This window comes from Esox lucius, chromosome 13, assembly GCF_011004845.1.
Source record: "Esox lucius isolate fEsoLuc1 chromosome 13, fEsoLuc1.pri, whole genome shotgun sequence".
Classification (NCBI taxonomy): Eukaryota; Metazoa; Chordata; class Actinopteri; order Esociformes; family Esocidae; genus Esox; species Esox lucius.
Window position 1 is genome coordinate 7,643,887 of NC_047581.1, and position 19,440 is coordinate 7,663,326.

A 19,440-nucleotide genomic window follows, 5' to 3' on the forward strand; every position below is an offset into this window, starting at 1 on the left:
TGTTTGTGTGTGAGAGACTCCCATCAGGCCAATTACGAGACCAGAGGAGAAGCACAATACTTCCGCAACACTCAGGTCTTCTAACGTCCTCTACCATCACAGAGCCAGACAGACAACCCACCCCAGGGATTGTGAACGGTCGGGCTTTGAGAGGTGTGTGGGTGTGAGGGAGGGAGCTGGAGTTCTTGAGCTCTACTTGAGTAACTGAATAAAAACAAACCGTTTCATCACTGACAAAAAGGGCATTTGTAGGCTGAGACAGGGTTTAGGATTTGGTGTGGAAATATTTTTAGTGGTTAGGTTTATGAATACGGTTCAGGTTTAAAGGGAATATCTACCACTAGACACTATTTGGGGTGTTTTTTCAGTCTCTTTAAATAGTTTTGAGTGATTAGAGGTGTTTGAGACAATGATGCATCACAGCAGTATATTAAACAAGTTTGCAAGACCAATGACGTCATGCATTTCAGCCGTTGGGCTTAACTTGGTCTGAAAAACATTCACTTTGACCACAAAATTGCAGGACAGACAGATTGACAAATATTCTATGGTTTAGTAAAGACTACAGCCTTCCTTGTCTGATTGTGTTCCCACCCTCGAAGGTGGAATATCAAAACTTAATTGCAAGCTACACTTTTCAGATTCCAAAACAAGGGCTGCTTCTCATGATTCCTCATGGCAATAAGAGCTGGACATCGCTATGAAATCTGGATAGTGTGGTTTTCTTACAACCTGAAAAAGTAGTGAAATGCCAGTGAAATGCAGAAACTCTCCTATTTGTACCACATAATATGATATGTTAATAACATACTAATGGGAATATAAGGAAATATCTAATATAAATTAAACGGCAGTGAAATTTCCCTTTGAGGTTAGAGCTAGGTTAGGGGTTAGGCAACGGTTACAGAAGAAATGTTTCTGTTCTGAGTCGTGCTGACAAGATGAAACCCCTGATGACGTGCCCTTGAGCAGATACAAAACCCTAATTGCTTCTGCAGGTTTCTCTGAATAATTGGCAAAAATGTAAATGCCAGATGGTTTGGGGTTAGGGAATTCAGATATTAATCAACTTGTTCCACAAAATAAAGTCCCACAAGTTAAGTAATACCCTTCAGTGTGTTTAGTAATGTAGTACCACTCAGTGTGTTTAGTAATGTAGTACCCCTCAGTGTGTTTAGTAATGTAGTACCACTCAGTGTGTTTAGTAATGTAGTACCCCTCAGTGTGTTTAGTAATGCAGTACCCCTCTGTTTATTTAGTAATACAGTGCCCCTCAGTGTGTTTAGTAATGTAGTACCCCTCAGTGTGTTTAGTAATGTAGTACCACTCAGTGTGTTTAGTAATGTAGTACCCCTCCGTGTGTTTAGTAATGCAGTACCCCTCTGTTTATTTAGTAATACAGTGCCCCTCAGTGAGTTTAGTAATGTAGTACCCCTCAGTGTGTTTAGTAATGCAGTACCCCTCTGTTAATTTAGTAATACAGTGCCTGTCAGTGTTTAGTAATAATGTACCCCTCAGAGTGTTTAGTAATACCCCTCAGTGTGTTTAGTAATGTAGTACCACTCAGTGTGTTTAGTAATACAGTGCCCCTCAGTGTGTTTAGTAATGTAGTACCCCTCAGTGTGTTTAGTAATGCAGTACCCCTCTGTTAATTTAGTAATACAGTGCCCCTCAGTGTTTAGTAATAATGTACCCCTCAGAGTGTTTGCATTAGGACATGGTATGTGGGTGTGAGTGCAATGTGTACATAAAACAATCCTGTTGTACCGCTGCATTGTCCTACTAAGGGACTTTACGAGACAGCGCTTTAAAGGACACAATCCCTGAAGGAATCTCAGGTGGCGGATAAAGAGACAGATGAAAGGAAAAAGACGTGGCTAGGGGAATAACAGAAGAAATAGAATACCTTTGGCTGAGACACAAACTGCTCCCATTTGGTCTCAATGGCTTTTTCTCTATTCAGGGTCTTTATGGTGGTTCTGCCTCTTCCAGGGTCTCTGGGTAACAGGAAATAACAGGCATTGAGCTGTGTTGCGTGTTTGGTTGTGTAATTGTGCGTGCGTGTGTGTGTTGAGACACATTGATCACACTGTAACCCAATGTGACACTCCACCCAGCCTTGGAGGTGAGAGTCCCCTCCAAAGGCACAGAGGCTTGTAAGCACACACCTGTTTCACTCCTCCCAGCCTCGGCAGTGCAGACACCCTCAACACAGGGCAAAATGATTCAGACCCCGTCACTTTCTTCACATGGTGTTGTGTCCTAGACCTCATTTAGAATTGATTAAATAATCTGGGGTCAATCCTCACACAATGCCTCACAATAATGATGTTAACCACACTTTTAGGAGTTTTCATATCAAGCCAAAATGAGGTCAATTTTACCATGCTGTAAATAATTTGCCAGTTAAAATCTGGGACCTTGATGTCTGTAAGAAAGCCAGTATTTGTTTTTGACAACTGACCTAGTGATTGTTTGTAGGGCTTTTAGCTGACATCAAACTAGTTAAACTACATAACTGCTGACCACTGATGCACAACAGCTTAGCTCGATGTAAAATCATACAACTAAGACAAAGAATTCTAACATTCCCAAGACTGAATTTTAAACAACAACACAACTTGCCTCTTCACTTACAGAACGAGACCAGGTGGTTTATGGAGGGGGGGCAGTACTGTGAGTGACTAAACAACAACACAACTTGCCTCTTCCCTTACAGAACGAGACCGGGTGGTTTAGGGAGGGGGGTAGTACTGTGAGTGTCTAAACAACAACACAACTTGCCTCTTCCCTTACAGAACGAGACCGGGTGGTTTATGGAGGGGGGGTAGTACTGTGAGTGTCTAAACAACAACACAACTTGCCTCTTCCCTTACAGAACGAGACCGGGTGGTTTATGGAGGGGGGGTATTACTGTGAGTGTCTAAACAACAACACAACTTGCCTCTTCCCTTACAGAACGAGACCGGGTGGTTTATGGAGGGGGGGTAGTACTGTGAGTGTCTAAACAACAACACAACTTGCCTCTTCCCTTACAGAACGAGACCGGGTGGTTTATGGAGGGGGGGTAGTACTGTGAGTGTCTAAACAACAACACAACTTGCCTCTTCCCTTACAGAACGAGACCGGGTGGTTTAGAGAGGGGGGGTAGTACTGTGAGTGTCTAAACAACAACACAACTTGCCTCTTCCCTTACAGAACGAGACCGGGTGGTTTAGAGAGGGGGGGTAGTACTGTGAGTGTCTAAACAACAACACAACTTGCCTCTTCACTTACAGAACGAGACCGGGTGGTTTATGGAGGGGGGGTAGTACTGTGAGTGTCTAAACAACAACACAACTTGCCTCTTCACTTACAGAACGAGACCGGGTGGTTTAGGGAGGGGGGTAGTACTGTGAGTGTCTAAAGTGAGTATGAGGAAACTTCAAGTCAATGCAAATGGGTCGACGGACTGGCGAGAAAGTTTAAATGAAGACCTCGAAACAACTCCATAGAAAACATTATATGAAACATTAACTTAAAGCATTAACTTTACATGTCTACTGGTCATGTATGCTTGTATTCACGCTAGTAGTACAGTAAAAACCTTATATATTGTCTTAACAATGCTGGGTGACATCACAGAATAGGCCTCATTAAATGCCTCCCACCTCTCAGATTTCCTGTCTACAGAAATGTCTATATAAAATATGCATGATGTCAACAATGGGGTAAAAATCTGACTATACAAAAGAAAACAATATGAACACTCAATTATTATTTTCAGGTAATATACTGCAATGATCTCATAATTCCTGGCTGAAAGAGATCAATGATATATATCCTCAATTTATATATTTAAACAACCAGTTAATCAAATGGCAAAAAATGCATGACAGGTTTCAAAATGATCCTTTGATTGTACTATGAAACAGTACATTGCACTGTTCTCGCATTTTGCAATACATTTGGCCTACCTATTTAAACAATCTGAATATTATCCATCCTATTTAAGATTTCATCACTAAAAACATCTTTCACAATCATTGTGAAAAAACCCCCACATGTTTAGATATTACAACATAAAGTAGCTCTCAGAATGCCAAAAAAAAAAGTTTATGTAGAAAAAGCATAGTTGTGCCCCCTCTGGTGGAGAGCTGCATCATTGCAGTCTCAAAAATATAAGAGTAATATACACCAATATACAGGTGCTGGTCATAAAATTAGAATATCATCAAAAAGTTGATTTATTTCAGTAATTCCATTCAAAAAGTGAAACTTAATGTATAAATTAATTCCACACAGACTGATATATTTCAAGTGTTCATTTCTTTTAATTTTGATGATTATAACTGACAACTAATGAAAACCCCAAATTTAGTATCTCAGAAAATTTGAATATTGTGAAAAGGTTCAATATTGAAGACACCTGGTGCCACACTCTAATCAGCTAATTAACCCAAAACACCTGCAAAGGCCTTTAAATGGTCTCTCAGCCTAGTTCTGTAGGCAACACAATTATGGGGAAGACTGCTGACTTGACAGCTGTCCAAAAGACGACCATTGACACCTTGCACAAGGAGGGCAAGACACAAAAGGTCATAGCTAAAGACGCTGGTTGTTCACAGAGCTCTGTGTCCAAGCACATTAATAGAGAGGCGAAGGGAAGAAAAAGATTTGGTAGAAAAAAGTGTACAAGCAATAGGGATAACCGCACTCTGGAGAGGATTGTGAAACAAAACCCATTAAAAAATGTGGGGGAGATTCACAAAGAGTGGACTGCAGCTGGAGTCAGGTGCTTCAAGAACCACCACGCACAGACGTATGCAAGACATGGGTTTCAGCTGTCGCATTCCTTGTGTCAAGCAACTCTTGAACAAGACACGGGCTCGCCTGGGCTAAAGACAAAAAGGACTGAACTGCTGCAGAGTTATGTTCTCTGATGAAAGTACATTTTGCATTTCCTTTGGAAATCAAGGTCCCAGAGTCTGGAGGAAGAGAGGAGAGGCAGAGAATCCACGTTGCTTGAAGTCCAGTGTAACATTTCCACAGTCAGTGATGGTGTGCCATGTCATCTGCTGGTGTTGGTCCACTGTGTTTTTTGAGGTCCAAGGTCAACGCAGCCGTCTACCAGGAACTTTTAGAGCACTTCATGCTTCATGACCAACTTTATGGAGATGCAGATTTCATTTTCCAACAGGACTTGGCACCTGCACACAGTGCCAAAGCTACCAGTACCTGGTTTAAGGACCATGGTATCCCTGTTCTTAATTGGCTAGAAAACTCACCTGACCTTAACCCTATAGAAAATATATGTGGTATTGTGAAGATGCGATACGCCAGACCCAACAATGCAGAAGAGCTGAAGGCCACTATCAGAGCAACCTGGGCTCTCATAACACTTGAGCAGTGCCACAGACTGATCGACTCCATGCCACGCCGCACTGCTGCAGTAATTCAGGCAAAAGGAGCACCAACTAAGTATCGAGTGCTGTACATGCTCATACTTTTCATGTTCATACTTTTCAGTTGGCCTACATTTCTAAATATCCTTTTTTTGTATTGGTCTTAAGTCATATTCTAATTTTCAGAGATACTGAATTTGGGATTTTTATTAGTTGTCATTTATAATCATCACAATTAAAATAAATAAACATTTGAGATATATCAGTCTGTGTGGAATGAATGAATATAATATACAAGTTTCACTTTTGGAATGGAATTACTGGAATAAATCAACTTTTTGATGATATTCTAATTTTATGACCAGCACCTGTATGCCAACATTCACCAGTGAGGTAAGCTTAGAAAAAGCATGTTGCAGAGCTGCCAGTATGTCCAATTGCTGTGAATAAACATTATAATGGTCTCAAACACACTGTGCAAAATACATCAAGCACATACTGTTAGATCCAAAGAAAGCTAATTTATTGGAACATTAAATGATGCCAGCAACTTCCTTTTGATAGAGTACAGATTATACAGTATAGTACAGAATAAGAGATGCATTTATTTTATTAACGGTATATCAGCGTATCATGGTGGTATTTCACAGATATAGAGCAGCCTCTGTAGCAGACAAACCTGTTGACTGTAAAATCCATAGGTTGTTGTATTTTAACAAGAGTGAAGAGAATTCTATGAAAACTAACGTGAGAATTGCACTGTGAAATGTAATTCAATATGATCATTATCTGCTGTATAGCAACGTAAAATATTTACAGTAATTCAAAATGAAACACGGATTAAACATGTGTCCTGGGCGTTTTGGCCGCTGGTTGTAAAAGGGGCACTGTTGAGCCAAAAATGGTGTACTATCTCACGCAGTTGCTGATTTGTGCCTCTTGTCTGATAAAAAACCCAGTAACTTTTAAATTTGCTGAAAAGATGATTGGCGTATTTTGTTTTTGTACAGCTTAAAGTTGTTAAAATGTACCACATACAATATAAACACCCTGGTGATAAAAATATAAACAGTTAATAACGATGTCATAATGTTTCTGCGTCTGCTGTATTGTGTTCTTCAGAAAGCTTAAGAACTGATAGGAGATTGGATTCAGAGGAGAGCCAGTGAGGACTGTAACTCTAACAATAAAGAACAATAAAGAGCCCCTCACCCCCCTCCCTTCACCACTCCACCAACCCTTTGGGAGGGAAATGGGTAGTCATCTTCCGTTACATTCTGCTAGGTGTCATTGTGACAGCAGAGAGCACTTCATGAACTTCACGTGACCATCACTTCTGCCTCCCGGTGTCTCATCTGACACGTTCAGAAGCAAAGGATCCTCAGTGCCATCTCCATATTAGACTACGGGGATAGATAAATAAAGGGAGTAAAAGTGGGAACTGGAGTGAGGTAGAGGAGAAAGGTGCAATGGAGGCAGTGGGCGAGACAGAGAAGAACGAATAACAAAAAAAGAGAGAGAAATAAAGTGTCAAGATGTTGAGGGGCAACACGCAAGTATATATCAGTGTCATGGAGATAGAAATGTCATGGAAAGGAATGGCTACGCAGGTTTGATGGAGTTGTAGTTATGTAACTGTCTGGGTGTGGGGGTTTCTCTGTCTTTATCTCTCTCTATGTCTGTGACGGGTGAAGGGGGTGTTGGGCATAGTGAACCTCAGGGGACATGGGGAGATGGAGGAATGCAATCTCCCCTCTCTACACCCCCCACTCCCCGCTTGCCTCCCTCTAGGGGGGTTTGGCTTATAGTTCATCTACCACTGTCTGCCTTGGCCCCCAGCATTGCTGTGTGAACACTTATCTCTATGTGTCCATGCTGGGTCCTATAATATGAACGGCATTCATCTCTGAGCACCTCTTTCAATACCTATATGCGGATTTCTAAGTGCATTATTGGTTTAAACCAGGAAGTGATCAGACAGAAAATCAGGAAGTTTACATCATGGAAATAGTTTTGCATAAGATATACCACATCTTGTTTACCCAAACTCATAATGATTACCCAAAGATAATACGGTCATTGTGACTGAATCCTTTTTCTGAATAACAACGGCTGCAGGCTAGCTCTGCTTTGGCTCGGGTCAAAGGGTCACAGTGTTGGTAAGCCAACACTGTGTTGATTATGTTAGATGAATGTCAGGGCCTCTGCCTCCAGTTACATAATAGCTAACCCAAGATGCTTTGGGTTCACAAAATGACCTCTGACCTGTGACTTACTTTGGGTCCCAGCATGAGGTGACGGGTCCAGGTCTTCCAGTCCTGTCCAGAATCAGAGCTTCAAGAATCCAGTTCAGACAGCACAGCTGGCGGAATATGGGCTCTCTGAAAGAAGAACAAGATTTTTTTACATCGCATGTAAAAGTCAGAGCACACTATTACTAAGTTTATATACCCAATGTCATCAAATAGACATAATTAGTAGAGTGCCCCACCTACTGGTCAATATGAGTCACTGCATCACAACGTTTCCTGAGGTTCTGAGACCGTCTTCCGTTTCACAGTTTTGTTGTTGCTCTGAACTAGCTCAACTGATTCACCTATTTAAGGTAGCTATATAATAGATCACACATTTGGAATTGCTGGGGGTCTTAAGGAGAGTTTTGAAAACACACTGCCCTACCAGATCTAGGGCATTCTGCTTTAAAAATAAACTCTGGATTGGGTGATAAAAGACAACGGGATACAAACTGGTGAGATTCACAGCCTCTTAGTTTCCTGTCTTTATCTGATGAATTGAAGCTGAGAACTCTTCTTGGGGTTCAGAGTTGAATATAAAGAGTCTAGTCGAGGCAGTATGATGGGCAGAATTTCTTGAAATACATATTTACACTACTTTTTAATATGCTATAATTCATATTTTCCCAGAGAGTTTCATGTATTTTGGAATTATAACTTTATAATTTTAGAGAATTGGATTTAATACTTTTCCATAGATCTGATCGAATTGTTGTAAAGGAAGAGCATTGTCACACATCAGATAAGTATTTACGACTTATGTCCATGGCTAGTATTTTATAGGGCTCAGGAGTAGGCGGACTTTAACTATGCTCCTGTTAACCAAGAAGGAACACCCTCTTATCAGTTATGCTGAGAAAGCTAGTCTTCGGCTCATCCTTCACCTGTAGCTGCCTCCAAACGCTCATCTCTTCATCGTTTAAGACACAAACCTTTTTGTCAGATGGCAGTGAGCGGAAACTATAACCCTGTCCACTCCCTCCCAGAAATGCAATAAAGTGGCAGAGAGACAGAAAAAGAAAGATGACAAAAGGAGATATTGGGAGGAGAGAGACATGGAGGAGAGAGAGTCAGAGAGATGGAGAGGAGCAAGAAACAAGGGAGACAGACAGAGCGATGGAGGGGAGAGAGACCGGTGGCCACACTGAACCTGATGTGTGAGGAGACATCAGCGTTGTAAGTGTGGTCATAAGGCCTTGAGGCGTGAAGGTGTCAGAGTGACAGAGTACTACTGGCTTGAGGCGTGACAGTGTGCCCGAAGAGGAGAAGAGTCCAGGGATAGGCTGGTTCTCCTTATTCTCTTCGCCTCAACAGCCATTCAGAACTGTAGTACCGATCACCAGTAACACTCTGCCTGTTCTCAGAGCTCACCTTTGCTGTTTATTCTCTATATTACTGTCAACACTTCTTTTTAAAAGGAGCTCTGCCATTGCTGTAAGTCACTGGGTAAACTAAACCAAGCTTTGGTGATTTACGACTCGCAAACAGCATGGAGGGACTGCAAGAAATATCTTGGCATTTCCTCCCATATGCTCTCAACCGCCTATAATTTGCAACCCAGCCTTGCCCAGAGCTCTCATTGATGACAGCCTCCATCTGTGGCTGCTCCAGGAATCGGGACCTTTTCAAACCTGTTTTATCCGGATACATCAGCACTGAAACGAGCAATGAGCCAACATCCAACTTTTTCAAATAACTTGAAGTTAGACACTTCATTTCCTCATTCACTGCTAAAGGGAGCTTTACAGTCCAGCTCAATAACATTGAGACCCTTCTTGTTACAGCACAATCCATCAAAAGCAACATCTCTCACATCTACAGGCTCAGAGAAAGCAAGCTTCTCCTTTACTATCTTAATAACCTGCATTATAATATAACAATCTGGAAGAAGGATTTCTGCCCAACTGTCAGCAATGAGTTATAACTGGATATATGTGACATGGTATACTGTCCCTCAGCTAATGTAAAAATGATAGAATTGAATTACAAATCATTGCACGAATCGTATTAAATCCCAGTAAGACTCCATGGAATGAAAAATGACATTTCTCCAGTACTGTAGAGTTATACAGATTCTGGTCATCTATACACACACTGCTATACAAAACATGGGTTTGAAACCGGATGACCACATCTACTAATTGCTCTGCAGGAAAATATGAATAAATGTATTCTCCTGTTTTGGGTATTTAATCCCTCCCTACATAGAATGTGGACTGTTGACCATTTGAAAAGCTCTGGTATGACCCTTGGAAGTGTGAGTCACGTTTTGATTCATTTGGTCTACATAACCCATTCTAAACTGGCCAGAGTGATGCCTTGATTGAGATCATATGTGTAACATGTGCTTGTTATCTTAATAATTGGCCATTATCTGATATCTGACATTATCAGTGATGATGCTCCAAAATATCTGTTCTGTTCTTATTTTTGTTATTTTACATTTATATTTTACATTTATTACTAAATATATACGTATAACAGTTTCTTGGCAATTTCTCGCATGGAATAGCCTTTGTTTCTCAGAACAAGAATAGACTGACACGTTTCAGAAGAAAGTTATTGAGCGTGTAATCAAACTCACAAATGCTGACTCAAATAGTCTAAAGAAGGACACTTTTATTGGTTCTTCAATCAGCACAACAGTTTTCAGGTGTGCTAACATAATTGCAAGGGGTTTATAAACTTGCATTAGCAAACACAACGTGCCATTGGAACACAGGAGTGATGGTTGCTGATAATGGGCCTCTGTACGCCCATGTAGGTTTTCCATCAAAGATCTGCCAGTTCTAGCTACAATAGTCATTTACAGCATTAATAATGTATACACTGTATTTCTGATCAATATTATTTTAATTGGCAAAATTGTTTTCTTTCGAAAACAGGGACATTTCTAGGTGACCCCAAACTTTTGAACGGTAGTGAATGTTTCTTGATAATAATAACAACGAAAAAAGTAATACAACATGAAATTGCAAAAGAGAGGTACTACTAAATTAAAGTAGCTAAGGTCGTCTCATAAAGCTGCCATTGTAAAAGGATCACTATCTACAGTGCAGATGTTGTTTGTGTAAATTCATCCCAGTGCTGTCAGCCATGCCCACGCACATAACCAGAAGGATTTGTCTGTGAAGAAACCTGACACCTTTTCAAAATGTCAAACTCCGATTCAGCTGCAATACCAAAGGAATTTGTTATGAGAGGAAAATCAGAAAGATGAAATAAATCAGAAAGACCAAAACCAGGAATAGAGTCAAGACAATTGCTAGACACTGGCACATTAACTATTCAACATGTTCTGTTGACAATTTGTTCAGTTGGAGCCATTCTTCTTATAGTAACAACTAACAAGGATATCTGACAAGACTGAAAGGCAGATATAGTTTTGTTTGACACTAAACAAACAGATACAGAACCAAAGAGGAAGGTTTTCAAGGTGCAGACATTCCTAGATATCAAAAGCTTTGTTTTTTCTAATTCAAAGCTAATGAACCACTGCAGTTTTCTCAGGAGTCTAATTACACAAGCCGAAATCTTCCCAAACATTAATGACTGTGGACAAACCCTGGCCTTCGCTGAACTTTTACAACCAACTTTCTTAACCGAGTAATAAAACAAAACAAGCGCTTCTGAAAAAACTAAAAATTGTTACATAAGTTAGTTCTCATATGCTATAGGGCTGTACTATGCACGTCTGCTACACATCACTCTTGAATATTATAATCCTTTACAGTACATGGAAATGTACTGAGATAATATTTTTGTAATATAATACGTAAGTAATGATCACTATATTAGCCAACATGAATTACTGTGCAGGGACTCACCGCGGTGTCTCAGGGACTGGAGAGGAGGTCAGGGAGTGGTGAATTGGGGTGAAAGGTCGTACTGACTGGGCCTTCTTTCTCCATGGGTCGTTGTCGGAGTCCACGCAAGGAGGACGCGGTTGGGAACGTTGCCACTCCTCTCTCCTCTTCTGCTCCCACTGCAGCGCCTCCTCCTGATCCTTCTCCTTCTGGAGGAGCTGGAAGTAACCCCGGCCATACCGGACTGCTGACACCAAACGCCTGGAGAGAAGACATACAACACACACATGAAGTGTTGTCACATGAACAGATATAATCAAATATTTACAAAAATGTGAGGGGTGTACTCACTTTTGTGAGATACTGTACACAAACAAACACACAAACAGGAAGAGTTTGGATCCTGTGCATATAGGTACCGTACTTGATTAGCTGGGATTGAGGTTGGTCTACTACAGAGGTTCCTTGTTTTTTTAAAGCCCCTCTTGATGGCAAGAGGCTGACATGAAACAAGGTAATAATGTTCAATTTCTCGGTTTCAGGTGGTCTTAGTTCCAGTTCTACAAACCAAAGCTTTTCCCACATTCATCAGTGTCGTGCCTCCTCCTGAGGTCATCCTCCGGCATTTGACAGACTGATTCAGGTCCAAATCATTAGGGGGTTACGTCATGAGAGATTTGGTTTACCACTCCAATCTAGGAAGGCCCTGTACCTGCACTTTAAAACTCACCCATCAGTGGACAAGGTCTTTAAGTCAGACCAATGACAGTGGATCAGATCTAAATCACAACAATCAGAATCAATCCAATTTCTGAAGCACACCAATTAGAAAGGACCAGCTCCCTAAATCACACCAATTAGAAAGGACAAGTTCTCTAAATCACACCAATTAGAAAGGACCAGTTCTCTAAATAACACCAATTAGAAAGGACCAGCTCTCAATATCACACCAATTAGAAAGGACCAGTTCTCTAAATCACACCAATTAGAAAGGACCAGCTCCCTAAATCACACCAATTAGAAAGGACCAGTTCTCTAAATCACACCAATTAGAAAGGACCAGCTCTCAATATCACACCAAGTAGAAAGGACCAGCTCTCAATATCACACCAATTAGAAAGGACCAGTTCTCTAAATCACACCAATTAGAAAGGACCAGTTCTCTAAATCACACCAATTAGAAAGGACCAGTTCTCTAAATCACACTAATTAGAAAGGACCAGCTCTAAATATCACACCAAGTAGAAAGGACCAGTTCTCTATATCACACCAATTAGAAAGGACCAGTTCTCTATATCACACCAATTAGAAAGGACCAGTTCTCTAAATCACACCAATCAAAATGCATCCCAGCACCCGCAGGTGATATTATAACCCTACATAGAGAGTTATAGGAGAAATACAATGTGACATGTGCCAGACTAATGGTTTCATAACAGTGATTTAGCACCGGTCAATAACATTTCCAATCCGTTTGTCAGCTTGTTTTCACAGCTTGACAGCACGCGTCATTACCTTGCATTAATGTGCCGGTGGAAATGAAAACACAGGAACGCAGGCATGCAAACACACACGGGTGCACATGTAGATGCTCATGCACACACACTGTGACACATACTCAGACGCGCACACACACACTCTCAGAAAAGTCTCAGAAAGAGTTTGACATTGCCGGTGAAACTAGTGGTAATACGGCGTGTTTCTTAGTCATTACACCTAATTATGGAGACTTGGTCGTGTGCCAAGAGGACTGCTTTCCTAATAATCCGCTAACAGGGTGGTATCGTTTATTACTACAGTAGCAGACCAATTATGTGGTCTATACACATTGGTGTGTCTTAAAGCAAGAATGAAAGTGTCATTTTCCAAATCCATAGCTCGTAGAGACTAATTCTGAACCGGAGATATCTCTTGTCATCGTCAACAGCCTGTCTGACACCACCGCAGAGTTGTCTCTGTCAAGCCTTTGGTCAGAAAGGACAGCGAATAAACAAAAGGCTTATGCCCATGTTCAAGCCCTCTGCTGGGTGAATCATTATTCCTTATCTAGTGAGCAGCTGGCTGGTAATACTTCACCCAGGAGTAGAGCCAGACGGACAAAAGACTCTGAGAGCATCACTGTTCATAAGCACATCCACACAGGCGCATTGGTAGCAGGTAAAAATGAATAAACAAGCTCTCTTGGTGGGCATCTTTGTTTGAGCTTCCGGCTGTTAATTTGCTTTCATTTCAGACTCAAAACGCTTTGAATGTGAGCTGACGTTGAGTTCTCTTCCATATTTGCATACTTCAAATACAGTACGTGACTCTACCAACTGATCCATATCTATACCTGATAGAATGCACAAATCAATAACAGATATAAAGGGGGTCTTGAATGTGGTCTAGGTCACTGCCACGCGTAGAACAGCATCATAGAGGCAAAGAGTTCAAATCCTAGACGACTGGGAAACTAGGAATGCCCAGCGGCCTCGGGTGAGGCCAGGATGGGTGGTGATGGAAATGGTTGCCTTGTGGGAGGTCGCCTGCAAGCAAAATGTTGGTTGTTAGTTGGTGAATGTGTTCTTCTTCCCCCAGTATGTATGTGCTGATTGAGCAAATCATGTGCTTCCGAAGACACCGGTCTTTAACTCCAGCAATGAGGAAAGGGCATGACTGTGAATGTTGCTTCACGAAATGGGAAGGGGATAAAAAACAGGGTAGGATGTGGAGGGGAACAATAAAAAATAAAGCTAATAAAAGAGAGCATTGCCGTTTGAAATACCAACCAAAACGTTCCAGACATTTTTTGTAAATAATGAAGTTGATAAGCCAATAGTATGTGGTTAGGGAAAGAGCTGCTCAATACTTCGCTATGTTCAGTTGGTAAATGAGTACCCTTACTCCTCCTTGACTTGAGGTGATTTGATTTCTTCAACAGTTCAGACCAGAGGAGCTCTTGGGTGGCAGTTAGCCTGTTGCTAGGCAACTCCCAGCATAATAGTCCCATGGCATCGCTAGGTAAGGAGTGACACAGTGATCCGCAACGCTTTTTACACAGAGAAGGTCAATCCAAATTGGTTCTACGTGAACAATAGGGAAATATGAAAAAGAAGCCACTTAAAACACCATTCTTCCCTCAGAAAACAACACTCTGAGCTAGATCCATAATTACGGGAAAGGGCTTAAATTGCAGTGCTAACGAGAAATGTAAAGTCCAGAGGAAAATGCAATTGATCCCAATTCTAGAATTTACTGTTATTTTTCCATTGTTTTCAGCTTATAACGATTCCTTAGCCCAGGTTAACAAAGTACCTATTCAAACACAGCATGTTACTTTTTGGGTTCTGGTAGCTTATTTAAAATGTATTTGACCTAGAGTTACCGCTATTCTATCATTGTTGTTTAGAAATACTGCAGTTTTTAAGATGTGGTGCGGGCAACACATAACTTGCACAGACCAGATGTGGCATTTGTGTGTGTGTCCGTGTGCATGTGTATGCACGTAAGGGCGTGTATATATAACAACTCTCTCCCTCCTGACCACAGGGTGTGCAGACAGACAACTCCCTCTCAGGGTATCCAAGGGCATAACCCAAATGGTTGACATTCTGACAGCTTCTGATAAAACCCAGGTTATTGAATAATTCATTGAGGTGTATGAGGAGAGGAAAGGTTGCCATTTCAAAAGGAGAGAAAAAACATAGAAACAGCTAATGAGAGAACAGTGTCTCTTTTACCTCTGTGTGGATAATAAATACAAGTTACAGTCTGGAAGTAGCTTTTTCCATTTTCTTAGTATTTGAGGAGATTTCATACCCCATTTTTGTACGGCAGTATTTTAAACATAATATATACTGAGTGTAAACTACATTAATTGTTGTTCTAAAATGTAATATAACACAATATCAGCAAAAGTGTTTCCCAAATGACCACTTTATACCCTCAAAACAGCGCTACCATGGACAAGTGGTACACAGTATCTTTTAAACCAGATGGTTTGAATCATGAATGTCGATTGGCTGATAGCTGATTGAGTTGGTAACCGGTTTATAAACGCAATAAGTTATGCCGGGTGTCTGTGATATTGCCATCCAAGTTCCGTGTTCAGGTACTCAGCAATGCATCATGCCTAAGAACAGCTCTTAGCCGTGGTATATTGGCAATATACCACACCTCCTCATGCCTTACTGTTTACTTTAATCCTCAGTTCGGGTTGACAGATAGCTGTGGTACATGAGACACAGGTATGACGTCACATTTCCTGCTCTAATTGCAGGTAACCAGTTCGTAACGGTAATTACACATCCCAAGGATTTGTAATATTGCCAACATACCACGGATAAGCGCACATGCGCACACGCCCTCGTATTCCTCGTATCAGCATTCAGGATTCAAACCACCTGGTTTATAATCCGGTATATATTCTCACGCGGATGACCCAGTCATGCAACATATTGTTCACGTGACCTGCCATGTGCCTCTCGTGACACATCATACATCATTGTTCCTCAAATGCCACAGCAGTTTGCTGTGAAAACGTGTTTCACTGCACATGATACTAAACAGATAGCCCACCAGCAACCCTGATGACAGGCTTTTCCCTCCCGGCTAAGTAAAACGTATTCAATAGATTGAGATGGGATACAACAAAGGCAGGGTGTACGCAATGGAAAGCCAATTGGAACGCATGCCTTATTGTCGCCTGCTCAAGCCCCTTCACCCAACCTCATTTACATCCCCCGATGAATTAAACATGATCCAATTTATTTTTCTGTAGCGGACTAGTTAAACAGCCCATTGGCCAGCTGTTGGTGTGAGAGAGTGGTTTTACGATCACCCAGTCCATGGCATCTATCTATCTAATGTAGAGATGTGTCAACTTAAATAGAAATTATTCTGTTTATGAGTAATTTCATGGCTTATCTAGGGAAAATGCGACATATTGACACGCGTGGGCAGTAAAATGTGAATTTTAACCTCGGCTAAGCAGTGTTAAGAGACTTTCTACAAACTTTTTTTTCCAATTCCTCCTACAAGTGTACTGTATTGGTTGTAGTGGCGCCATTAGGCCTGGGTGTCCGGGGCTATATCCCCAGGTCTTTTATGAATAGCCCCGGATCTCAAATGGAGCAAAAAAATATATTTAAAAAAAGATCCCCATATCTATTCATCTACAAATCCAATCACGCATTATGACAATGCAGACATGTAGGTCGCTAGCGTGTACATCGAAATCTTCCGTGTGTAGATCCAAAACTCTGTACTTTCTGTTACCGGGTGGGGTGGGGGGGGTGGGCTAACTCCTGAAAGTATTGTGATCCTAGCGACGCCTCTGATTGGTTGAACAGAGCAGATGTAAAACACCCTAACAGTTTTTGGGGGTTCTTGTCCAGGCCAGTGTCTGAGGTAGCTGGTTTTAGGAGTTTTTTCACGACTGCAACGTTAGAGAACTTTGGTCCAGATGCTTGCAAGAAAAATACACGTGTACACAAAAGCACACACACACACTCCTATATGGTCAAAAACACATTTACTTAGATATCTACATGAGGACACCAATGTTTAATCCAACTTTTACTAATTCTAACTAGGGATGGACAGATAACTAAACCTTTTTGCCGGACCGCGTAAGTGGAGCCGGCCTATAAGAGCGAATGTGTCTTACAGACTGACTGATGGAGTGAGTGAGAAGTGGACCTGCAAGCTATAGGTTCCGCGATCGAATCTCCTCACAGTCATAACAAAGTATGGGTTCAGATTTGTTCCGGACAGAGAAAAACTTTGCTGGCTATAACCTTCAGTATCTACGTTATAGTAAGCTTAAAATAAAAAAGTGTACGGTTATATTGTGACTGTTTCTGGTGGATTTTCAAAGGTATGCATCTGTGCATGCTATTGGGGGTAATAAAGGCTTTATCAAAATACCTTGGGTAGTAAAGGAGTGGGGTTTCCATGATTCTCTTGTCTTTTCACTTGAGGAGAAAGTCAGTTATTGTCACCTTTGTAACATGAATGAAAGAAAAACAAATGTTTTTGTGCCATGAAATGAAATAGCTTTGGCAGGGAAAAGTTAATCTTCAGTCTGGCTAGCAGTTGCTCAATGCTTATGACTATTCCTTGGAAGTTAATAGATACTAGTAAGCATATTACAGGCTAATAAGCTGTTAAAACAGCCATAGTTCAAAGACGCTATTTGTGGAGGGAAACTTAAGAAATGTTAGTCAGTTTAGCACAATGATGAATGGTGTCTAGCGACTATTAAAACGTGTAGAGCCTTCGCGTAGTGGTTAAAGACAGTGCCAATCACGTGGGAGACGCAAGTTTTTATATCCAGTGATGATGACATTTAATGATTTCAATTGCAGGCTGCAATACAACTGTTCGGTTATACTGTGACGATTCCTGTGGATTTTCGAAGTACGCATCCAGGCATGCTTTTTGGGCCAGGATAGACAAAAACTTAGCTGGCTACAAAATTCAGTAGCTATAGTAAGCCTCAACTAATACTGTTTACGGTTATACAGTATTGCGACTGTTTCACGATTCTCTCATATTTTCACTTGACGAAAAAGTCTGTTATAGTCACCTGTATTGATAGATACTGTATCAATGTCATTCATGAATGGCTAATAAGCTGTTATAAAGGCCAGTGGCAAAACCCATACAGTTCATAGATGCTATTTGTGGTGGAGGAAAACTTAATAAGAAATGTTACTCAGTTTAACACAATGGTTAATAGTGTCTAGAGAAATATTCAAACTTGACGTGATGTTAATGTGTGACAGAATTATATAATGTCAAGAGGCTATACAGACACTCAGAAGATGTGTAGGCTTTCACGTGGGAGATCCAGGTTTGAATCTAGGGAGGGCAACAATGATCAGTAGTTTTTATTGCGGGCCTGCTAAACTAGGCTTCTTGTTTTTTTTATTGTGGGCCTTGTTTCTTGTTTTCAATAACCAATATTCATTAACCACAATCCTCTGATACCAATGTTTTGAGATTTCCATATCTGTGTGAATATTTACTCTCTTTCTCTAATTGTACATTATTCAATGCCTGGGTATAAATATATTAAATAGCATTTTAAACGGCAACAGAGAAAGATGAATAACAATATTAAAAAAATAGGACACATGGCATATTGGTCCAATCAGACACAATCGGTCTGAAATAATCTAAAATAATTTAAAGTCAACGGCCCATACTGATTTCTGGCTGATATATCAGTGCATCTGAAATCTTAACCCAAAAACTAACCCTAACCTTAAGGTCAACCTAACATTTATGCTTAAACTTAACAGCGTGCCCTTGTAAATAACACCGTGGCCTTAATGGGACTATCCTGTACAAATAAGTTATTTGTACAGGATGGCAATGCCTAATTCTAACCCTAATTTCAAACCTAATTTTAAACCCCAATTGTAACTTTTGCCCTAAATCCAACAGTTATGCCCATAAATTGCCTTTTTCAAAATGGGAAATAGTTAACTTTTATTTTATTTTCAACCACAGTTTGGGGACATTTCCGTCCCAAAACAGTTGAGAAACACACACACACCCATACATTTACCGGGTGTTCCCAAGATGCTTTCTAAGGGAAACGGCATCCTCTCTTCTCCCAGCCTGGGAGCAGCGGAACGTCAGGCTCTAGAAAACAACAACAAACAGACAACAGGACAAGCAGACAGTTTTTACCTTCAGCGCTGAACATTCCTTCCTCAAGTACAATAAAAAGCCCCAGGGGAGTCAACTAGTGTGCATGTGTATTTGTGTGTGTGTGTGTGTGTGGGTGTGTTGGTACGTGTGACTGATTTCTAATTGGCTGTGATCCGGGCAGTGGGCCAGGACTAAATATTGTATTGCTAATGCAACATTGCTTATGGACATGACAAATAATCACAGTCATTCTATCTGAATTTTATGGAACAGAATCAAGCAACATTTTATTTTATATCATTTTATATTATTTTT

The 19,440-nt window shown here is 40.8% G+C and overlaps 1 protein-coding gene across 5 annotated transcripts in view; it reads right to left on the reverse strand.

The window, feature by feature from the left end:
- LOC105014064 (coiled-coil domain-containing protein 60) overlaps nucleotides 1–19,440 on the reverse strand; it is a 48,325-nt gene that overhangs the window by 15,475 nt on the left and 13,410 nt on the right. For 4 of the 5 annotated variants that reach the window (XM_020052208.3, XM_020052209.3, XM_020052210.3 and 1 more), the window contains exons 3-6: nucleotides 19,040–19,116; nucleotides 11,506–11,745; nucleotides 7,661–7,765; nucleotides 1,907–1,997 (exon numbers count right to left, since the gene is read on the reverse strand). In XM_020052208.3, the coding sequence (XP_019907767.3) occupies nucleotides 1,907–1,997; nucleotides 7,661–7,765; nucleotides 11,506–11,745; nucleotides 19,040–19,116 (513 nt within the window). Of the gene's footprint in view, nucleotides 1–1,906; nucleotides 1,998–7,660; nucleotides 7,766–11,505; nucleotides 11,746–19,033; nucleotides 19,117–19,440 lie in introns of those variants that run through there. The other variant, XM_020052211.3, reaches the window with a different exon arrangement.